The 9,921-nt window shown below is 36.9% G+C and overlaps 1 protein-coding gene across 2 annotated transcripts in view; it reads right to left on the bottom strand.

The window, feature by feature from the left end:
- Window positions 1-1,052: 1,052 nt before the first annotated feature.
- Window positions 1,053-9,921, bottom strand: part of lgals8a (galectin 8a) — a 33,332-nt gene continuing 24,463 nt past the window's right edge. The window contains exons 7-9 of one of the 2 annotated variants that reach the window (XM_039748134.1): window positions 9,611-9,699; window positions 7,890-8,055; window positions 1,053-2,148 (exon numbers count right to left, since the gene is read on the bottom strand). In XM_039748134.1, the coding sequence (XP_039604068.1) occupies window positions 1,999-2,148; window positions 7,890-8,055; window positions 9,611-9,699 (405 nt within the window). In that variant the 3' untranslated portion in view covers window positions 1,053-1,998. Of the gene's footprint in view, window positions 2,149-3,426; window positions 4,523-7,889; window positions 8,056-9,610; window positions 9,700-9,921 lie in introns of those variants that run through there. The other variant, XM_039748132.1, reaches the window with a different exon arrangement.

The raw sequence follows: 9,921 nt of genomic DNA, 5'->3' as shown, positions 1-9,921 counted from the left end.
CAAATGTATGTTTTTATTGTATAATATTAACAATAAGAGCAGCTCCCTACTCAAAATGGTAAATTTGCCAGGGAGCTGGTTTCAAACTCACGACCTCCGGATTATAAGTCTGCAGGTCTTACCGCTACATCACGGAAGCTGTTGTATTGTACTTGCACCTTTTGTGAAGTGTTTATTTGATATTTGGCCAACAGCCTTCACATATTATACAGTTTGTGTCTGTATAATAGACATCCCAGGCCCAGGCAGCTTATCTTGATTTAGATCAGGCTGTTGCAGTGAATGTGTCTTCAGTGTCCAAGCAGAAGGTTTCCTCTCTCCCTCCCTCTTGGGTGCTCTGTCCTTTATGCCTAAAGTTCCACGTAAGGTTTAGGCCCTCATGAGATTACAAAATTTAAATCATTTTGTCATTTACTACTAAAACATGAAAAACATTTCTGTTTTAACGATGTGTTTACATAGATTGTTGTAGACACAAAACACACATCAAATTATTTCCTTTTACAATTCTGGGTAGTTCACTCCCAGATAATCAATCAAGGCAGGAACTGGGAGAACTTCTTGCCCGTTCTGAGGCAGCGGGTATGGAGGGGTGGTATAGCAGTCTGCTTGCTGCTTGGGCTTATCGACACATTTAGACGCATGTCAAGTAAAAATCATCTATCCATCTACCATCTTCTATTAAAATCCATCTACTATTAGTAGCAAAGACTTTATGTTTTTCTTTATTAATGGAGTAGATATCAAGAGATGCACACTGCACAGTCAGAATTTCGGGTCAGAACATCCACATGGGTGTCCCTGGATGTCCCCTAGATACTGGTACACAATACTGTCTTCCATGCTCTTAGTAGCTAATTTTGTGGGAAAGAAATGGCTATCTACCCACACAAGGTGCCATGTATTTATTTTATTAACTGGGTCCCTCAAGACGTACAAAGTATAGAAATGTACAGCAAAGCAACGTTTTTTTTTTTAAAATAGGATCATGCTGGTAAAAAAAACACAGAACAAGAATATAAATGAAATGTAAGAAATAGCAAAATCATGTATAAGACCCTAATAAAAATACAACTTTATTTCAAAGGCAAAAAACTTAATAACAATACTTTCCATAAGAATAGGGATGCTGAAAAATACCATCAAAGGAGACATCTGTGCAATGGAGGGATGAAGAAGGCTCGTCGCCCAGGCAGCTTATCTTGACTCAGGTCAGGCTGTTGCAGTGAATGCGTCTTCGGTGTCCAGACAGAACGTTTCCTCTCTCCCTCCCTCTTGGGTACTCTGTCCTTTATGCCTAAAGTTCCACGTAAGGTTCAGGCCCTCATGAGATTACATATTTTAAGGAGTTAGGAGGAAGAGCTCAAAATATGCCAAAACTATGAAATAGCCCAGAAAGCATACCATAATGGTTTATAACTACATTACATACTCTAGGTTACTATAGTTGTCTTCATTTCTTTCTCTTTGATTATGATTCATTGAAAACACAAATGGGAGCAAAAGAAAAAGAGCAAATACATTTGTTAATCATTTATTATACATAGGTATAATTGTACCGTTTTTTTTTGTTACACAGATTAAGAAAGTAGTTAAGGAAATTTCAGTGGTAGAAATAGCAGCATATTACATATTATACACAAGAGCAACTAGCTCTTCGAGATGTGGGTATTCCCAAATTTCAGATAAGCCTGGTTTCTTTTAAATCAATTATTACTTGAGTAGTAATAACAGAAAAACGCTGTACAGTAACTATATTTGTTACATATAGATAGTAAATTCTACATTCAAAATCATTGAGTGCACCATAATGTTATAGAAGGTTCATTAGAAAACAACATTAATGGAAACTTTTTCTTTTTTAAAACACAGATAATGTAGAAAATGGTAACATAAAAAAGAATGCAGTTTCAGTAAGAAAATAGGGGAATGTTCTTAGATTACTGTACATTCTAAAATGTTTTTAGGTATTAGGATAAGACACGTGCACTTGCTAGTTTACCATATTTTCACATCCTGTAACATGATATCTCCGTTTATTTCCAGTTGGTTGATGCTCTCCAGGCTCTTCACTCTATGTTTATAATCAAGCAGGTGTACTCCATTTACAGCAACTTTATATTGATCTGTATCACAATAAATGATGATCTAAAATAAAAAGAAAAGTCGCTCATTTATGGAATAATTTAAGGTATGGTGTTTCAGAAAAAAAAGAAAAAACACACACACACACACACACACATATATACATATATACAGTATATAATTCACTAAGGGCACGCAAGACAGTGAGCGCAAGCAAGACAGAGTTCCGCCCGCCAACTCTAAGACCATGGGATACGCTCAACAAAGCCCCGCCCGTGAACTCTAAATCTCCTACCACATCTTTTATTGTATAATATTAACAATAAGAGCAGCTCCCTACTCAAAATGGTAAATTTGCCAGGGAGCTGGTTTCAAACTCACGACCTCCGGATTATAAGTCTGCAGGTCTTACCGCTACATCACGGAAGCTGTTGTATTGTACTTGCACCTTTTGTGAAGTGTTTATTTGATATTTGGCCAACAGCCTTCACATATTATACAGTTTGTGTCTGTATAATAGACATCCCAGGCCCAGGCAGCTTATCTTGATTTAGATCAGGCTGTTGCAGTGAATGTGTCTTCAGTGTCCAAGCAGAAGGTTTCCTCTCTCCCTCCCTCTTGGGTGCTCTGTCCTTTATGCCTAAAGTTCCACGTAAGGTTTAGGCCCTCATGAGATTACAAAATTTAAATCATTTTGTCATTTACTACTAAAACATGAAAAACATTTCTGTTTTAACGATGTGTTTACATAGATTGTTGTAGACACAAAACACACATCAAATTATTTCCTTTTACAATTCTGGGTAGTTCACTCCCAGATAATCAATCAAGGCAGGAACTGGGAGAACTTCTTGCCCGTTCTGAGGCAGCGGGTATGGAGGGGTGGTATAGCAGTCTGCTTGCTGCTTGGGCTTATCGACACATTTAGACGCATGTCAAGTAAAAATCATCTATCCATCTACCATCTTCTATTAAAATCCATCTACTATTAGTAGCAAAGACTTTATGTTTTTCTTTATTAATGGAGTAGATATCAAGAGATGCACACTGCACAGTCAGAATTTCGGGTCAGAACATCCACATGGGTGTCCCTGGATGTCCCCTAGATACTGGTACACAATACTGTCTTCCATGCTCTTAGTAGCTAATTTTGTGGGAAAGAAATGGCTATCTACCCACACAAGGTGCCATGTATTTATTTTATTAACTGGGTCCCTCAAGGCGTACAAAGTATAGAAATGTACAGCAAAGCAACGTTTTTTTTTTAAAATAGGATCATGCTGGTAAAAAAAACACAGAACAAGAATATAAATGAAATGTAAGAAATAGCAAAATCATGTATAAGACCCTAATAAAAATACAACTTTATTTCAAAGGCAAAAAACTTAATAACAATACTTTCCATAAGAATAGGGATGCTGAAAAATACCATCAAAGGAGACATCTGTGCAATGGAGGGATGAAGAAGGCTCGTCGCCCAGGCAGCTTATCTTGACTCAGGTCAGGCTGTTGCAGTGAATGCGTCTTCGGTGTCCAGACAGAACGTTTCCTCTCTCCCTCCCTCTTGGGTACTCTGTCCTTTATGCCTAAAGTTCCACGTAAGGTTCAGGCCCTCATGAGATTACATATTTTAAGGAGTTAGGAGGAAGAGCTCAAAATATGCCAAAACTATGAAATAGCCCAGAAAGCATACCATAATGGTTTATAACTACATTACATACTCTAGGTTACTATAGTTGTCTTCATTTCTTTCTCTTTGATTATGATTCATTGAAAACACAAATGGGAGCAAAAGAAAAAGAGCAAATACATTTGTTAATCATTTATTATACATAGGTATAATTGTACCGTTTTTTTTTGTTACACAGATTAAGAAAGTAGTTAAGGAAATTTCAGTGGTAGAAATAGCAGCATATTACATATTATACACAAGAGCAACTAGCTCTTCGAGATGTGGGTATTCCCAAATTTCAGATAAGCCTGGTTTCTTTTAAATCAATTATTACTTGAGTAGTAATAACAGAAAAACGCTGTACAGTAACTATATTTGTTACATATAGATAGTAAATTCTACATTCAAAATCATTGAGTGCACCATAATGTTATAGAAGGTTCATTAGAAAACAACATTAATGGAAACTTTTTCTTTTTTAAAACACAGATAATGTAGAAAATGGTAACATAAAAAAGAATGCAGTTTCAGTAAGAAAATAGGGGAATGTTCTTAGATTACTGTACATTCTAAAATGTTTTTAGGTATTAGGATAAGACACGTGCACTTGCTAGTTTACCATATTTTCACATCCTGTAACATGATATCTCCGTTTATTTCCAGTTGGTTGATGCTCTCCAGGCTCTTCACTCTATGTTTATAATCAAGCAGGTGTACTCCATTTACAGCAACTTTATATTGATCAGTATCACAATAAATGATGATCTAAAATAAAAAGAAAAGTCGCTCATTTATGGAATAATTTAAGGTATGGTGTTTCAGAAAAAAAAGAAAAAACACACACACACACACACACACATATATACATATATACAGTATATAATTCACTAAGGGCACGCAAGACAGTGAGCGCAAGCAAGACAGAGTTCCGCCCGCCAACTCTAAGACCATGGGATACGCTCAACAAAGCCCCGCCCGTGAACTCTAAATCTCCTACCACATCATGGGATATGCACGACAGAGCAACGCACGACAACTGCAACAGTCCTCCCGAGTCCAACGTCGCTCTCGAGGCATGCAACAACTCACCAAACACAGCCTCAGTTGCTTTCATCTGTGCAAAAGTCCACATGCACCTCTGAACCACGTTGACTTTACACCGCACGCAAGACAGAGCCACGATCGCCAACTCACAGAGCCCCACCCGCCAACTCTAACTAAGGGCAAGCAAGAAAGAGAGCCCCGCTCACCAACTCTAAGACCATGGGATACGCACGTATTTAGTGTATAAATGGATATGAATAATTGCATGTAAACGATTCGCTAAAATCTGTTGTATGTAAACGATACTGTTTAAAACGTTATTGTTTTTTCATCAGAAAACCCAGTTTCCACATCTACCTGTATTAGTTTAAATGGCACTTTTACCACTCGCAATCGGGCGGGCGTGCTGACTTATCGTGTCGAATGGGCAACTCAGTGAATGCGAAGTCTATCTATATATGTCTATGTTTTCCATAGCCTGCTACAGGAAGGTACTCTCTCGACCACTGGCACTGGTTTCGCTCCTTGCTATTTTCGTTATACTGTGATGGTGGTTTCCTAAGACTTTGTTATACTGAATTCCTTTCTCACCATTTTCCGTTCTTATTCTTACGCCGCCGTATGCTATGGTGGGCTTCGGCTAGTATTACCTAAAAGATGAACAAACTCCCTGCCAAAGCAGAATATTACTAACATTAACCAACAAAATGTACCTGCTGAAATGGATCACTAGATCCACAGCAACACTGGATTATGAACATTTTGGACAGAAGAACTGTAATGCTCTGTATAAATGCATACACACTCATTACAGTGACTCATTCATTGCAATGTACATCAATTTTGTTTTTGTCTCTTCCAAAATTAAAAAGGGGACAGAAGAATTTACGCTAGTAGGCATAAATACACTTGAAGCAGATGATTTTCCTACTTAGGTTTAAGTGTGCAGATATAAGACAACCGTTATTAACCTGAACAGTATCAATGACCCCAAGTTTTATAAATACTCTGACAATTAGTATTAGTTGCATGAATATATATGGAGTTGCCAGGAAACATTGCAAGGTGCTGTCTTTGATGGTATAGAAAGGTGAAGAGAACAATCTTATATATAAACGTCTACGCGTGGAAGTTTGTGTGTCTGTCCGGCCCGGAAGTGAGAGGTGGAGTCGGGGTAAGAGCTCCACCTTCGGTGATACACAAGAGAGGCAGGCATGTCGGCAAAGCAGAACCTCTGAAGAGACAGTCACTCACTTAGTTGCTGTGTGACCCTCTACAGCAATTTCTTTCCAAAAATAAATCTCCTCAGTGACTGGACTTAGCAAAACTATCATACCTGTGCAACATGACAGAACACTAGTCTGTCCACAGCATCTGGCTTCAGAGTAGCATGGTTACATGTCACAACATTTCCTTCTGTGTTGAAAGTGCTCTAAGTAGGGCTGCTTGAGGCAGGGGTGCATAGGTACTTTTTTCAAGTTTCCCCAATTTGGGCAAATGCTCTTCTTGTGTTTTCCAACACTCAAGTGGATTTATATGACTGCCCACCTCAGGTATCAAAGTAGCTATTGACCTCTTTATCAATGGCAGTGTGCAGAGGCTGACCTTCTCTGAATTCCTGTATTTTTTTTAAATTGCTACATAAAAACGTTTTTTCTTTTTTGCTCCCTCCCTAGTGTCATTACCTGCTCAAACCTATGTAGCCACAGGACGAGCTGAAGCAGTTGAGGGGCTTGGGGTAGGGTTGTCTTTCTCTGTCTCCATACCCATGAGTTCTGTCATAGCTGCTATTGTAATGGCTTTGATCCTGTCATTATTATTGTAGCGGGTTTTGTTAAATTGAACTGTTAATGTATCTCTATATCATTACAGTTCACTGGCTGTGTAAGCCTGTACTTGTAAAAAGCCCGGGTTCCTAGAAACTATTGAAATTGTCAGTGCACTTCTGGACCGGACAGACAGACACACACACACACACTTCCACGCGCAGGCGTTTATATATAAGATGGGCTTCGAACCAGGTTAACACCAAAGTGTTAAACAGAAGACAGCAAAAAGAAACTCATTCTAAATTACAATAACTTAGTATTTTGGAGTTTACGTAGCATTTAATGAACCAATCATTTCGAGAGGAAAACAAAGAAGTGCTTTGGCAGATCTCACCACAGCAGCAAAAAAGATGGGATGGGGCAACAAACTCCAAGCAGTCCACATCTAACTATGCAAACGCAAATAATGTTACATGGGTGGGTCTGAAATCCTAACCTCGCCCGTGTATGTGCACGCTCCTCAGAACTCTGCACCTCGCTCCCCTGCACTCCGCCCCATCCCTCAACCCACAGCAAGGACTTTCTCCGACTATGCACTGACTTTCAACGTGCAGTGGTCTATCCTGTTCGGTTACATGAAACAGTGAATGCGCAGACTCTCAAGGTGTGCTTTTGATTGTTTTTTGCAACGCTAAGTCCTCTATCAGGAGAAGTTCCGCCTGACCCAAAAGTGCTTTCAGATTACAGTGCAGATTTGCCAGAAGTTCTTCTGGGTCTAAGGTTAAAAAAAGATCTCTCCATCATCCCCATGTGATTCAGAGTCAGAAGTAGAGTTGAGCCAAGTTCACATGAGGGAGAAAGAACTGAACTATATAGGCCATACCCTTCAAAACTGTTATTTTGAAATGGAGTACAATGGAGGAATCAACAATAAGGCACTCAGTCAGTGAATAAACACAGGTGAATAAAAGTGGCCGATCAGAGCTAGAAATATTGCAGTGTGTTTAAAATAATGAGCAAATTTAGACAAAGAAAAAAAAAACCTTAGGGTGAAAGAGGAAAAAATAACAGTTGCATTATTTCATTAGAACCAAACACTAGAAAGGTTTTTATGAACAAGGAAAGTACACAACTGGGTGCATACATTTTTGAAACGACAAAAATACAATTTAAAAAGGCTGATTACATGGGAAGCAAGGCTGCATTTCTCCTGGGTTTTAGTCATATTTTTACATAGATGATTATTATATTTTAGCGGTTAAGATTGCTGCATTTTGCACTTGGAAAAATAATTATAACTAAAACACCGAATCATTTACCTCAAAATACTGTCCTACCACAAAGGGAAATTTTGACAGACTGCATTCTTCTGATCCCCAGCATCCCTTCAGGTATGAATTTCTTACAAAAGTACTGTTTTTCATACGTGGGTTCAGGTGTAAAGCAATATCAGTGGAATCACTTGAACATAAGTTCACAACAAAACTGTAAGAAAAATGTGAATATGAATAAATTATTTAAAAAAACTCACCTTTTATTAAAATATTAAATGAATATAACAACATAAGAAATCTGACAGTAAATGTGAGACCATTGAGTCTCTCTAACAAATCTGTGCCATTGGGTAGCCAGTTCATTCCAAGTTTCCACAAAAAAAATGTGTACTCGTGTATTAATACAACTACATTTTCAGACAACTCCTCTAAGGCTTGAAGTTCATTAATTTTACCAGGTTTTAAGAATGGATTAAAATTAAGATTTTTGAATTACCACACATGGATTTTTTCTCAAAATTAGGCCAGTGACATGTTTAGTTATTTTTATTGCATTTTGGTTTGCCTGGAGACTCCTACTTGCATGTCATATTATAAAAATATTAAATTGTGGAAAAAATGGACAGTTTCCATATCTGATTCAATGTTTTTGTCACATAATATATGTCAGCTTTGGCAAGAAAATAATTCTAGATAAATAAGTGTGAAGAGTCATCTATCAGAACACAGTTTTATGAGAAATGTAAAAAAATATATCAATACATTTTTAAGCACACAGAAACATACTATTTTACAATGCTTACAATTGTTATTAGTGATTTAATATAAACAGAGTGAAACATAGACCATATGAAGCTGCTGCACACTATTTCACATACACATTCCCCATAATAAATAGTATATATATATAGTAACATGAAGTAGGCCCTGCAGGAAAGTGCCATTTTACTACCGCACATATTATTGAGAAATTGAAAAACTAAGTTAACACAAACGTCCTGTTCTGCTGTCTGAAATTAAGGAATGCTCTCTTCTGTTTGGTTTTGTTGGTTATGAAAAATTAAAAACATGCCTTATGATTTTGGATATGGATAATTTTAAGGTGACAGATGGGTGAATGAGTAAAAAAAATCTGGTTACAAGAAAAACTTGGCAAAAGATGAGTGATTTTTAAACTCAGATGAACAAAAAAGTATGTACATTTTACATATTTTTTATCTTTGTGCAATAATCCAAATGAACTAAACTTCTGCATTTTTTGACCCAGCAAAAAAAAATAATCTGCAGGAGTGGTTCCCACTGTACATGTAACAGTAAAGCACACATGATTCTCTCCATTAGGCAGGCAATACTATAATATTTTTGAAACAGTGACCTTGAATTGAAATTGTGTACAAAACGGCACCATAATACATCAAATACACTATTGCCATGCCTATTTTTAGGTAACAAATGCTGTAGTTTTACTTTTTAAAGTTACCAGGAAAGGCATGAACTGCTTTCTCTTCAGCAGTTCAACACAATTCAACATAGTTAATTAGTAGACACAACAACAACATTTTATGGGTAAATGTTGTATTTTCAAATTAAAACTTGAAAGTATGTAACTATTGTAAAAGATGGAATAATAAAAATGGATTATAAAATATTGTGATTAATACTTTTGTAAAATTTTCAATTTTTCCCAAATGACTACTTTGAAATAAGAACTATTGAAGCTCTACGTTTTACACATTTTGAACAAAGACACCCTTTTCTGTACTTACCTATGTGGATATGCACTGACTTCTGCTTTTATTGAAATCGTTTGCCCTGGACTCATTCCATTTTTGAGGATCCCTTTGTAGGGAAGTGTCTAAAAATAAAGAAAATAAAAAATAAATGTAGAAACTGGAAAAATAAATTACTTCTTATGCACGTGGCCACATACAGGACTCTTCCAATTTTTTAGAGACATTTTTGCCTATTGTAAACTAGTACATTTCAGATTAAAATAATATTAAAGTATTTCCTCAACTAAAGGTTTTCTCTGAACTACAGTAGAATTGTGCCATGTTGCTCATCCATAGCGTAGACT

This window comes from Polypterus senegalus, chromosome 3 (genome assembly GCF_016835505.1).
Source record: "Polypterus senegalus isolate Bchr_013 chromosome 3, ASM1683550v1, whole genome shotgun sequence".
NCBI lineage: Eukaryota > Metazoa > Chordata > Cladistia > Polypteriformes > Polypteridae > Polypterus > Polypterus senegalus.
The sequence above is the reverse complement of the archived record's forward strand: the minus strand, read 5'-3'. Positions and strand labels throughout refer to the sequence as shown.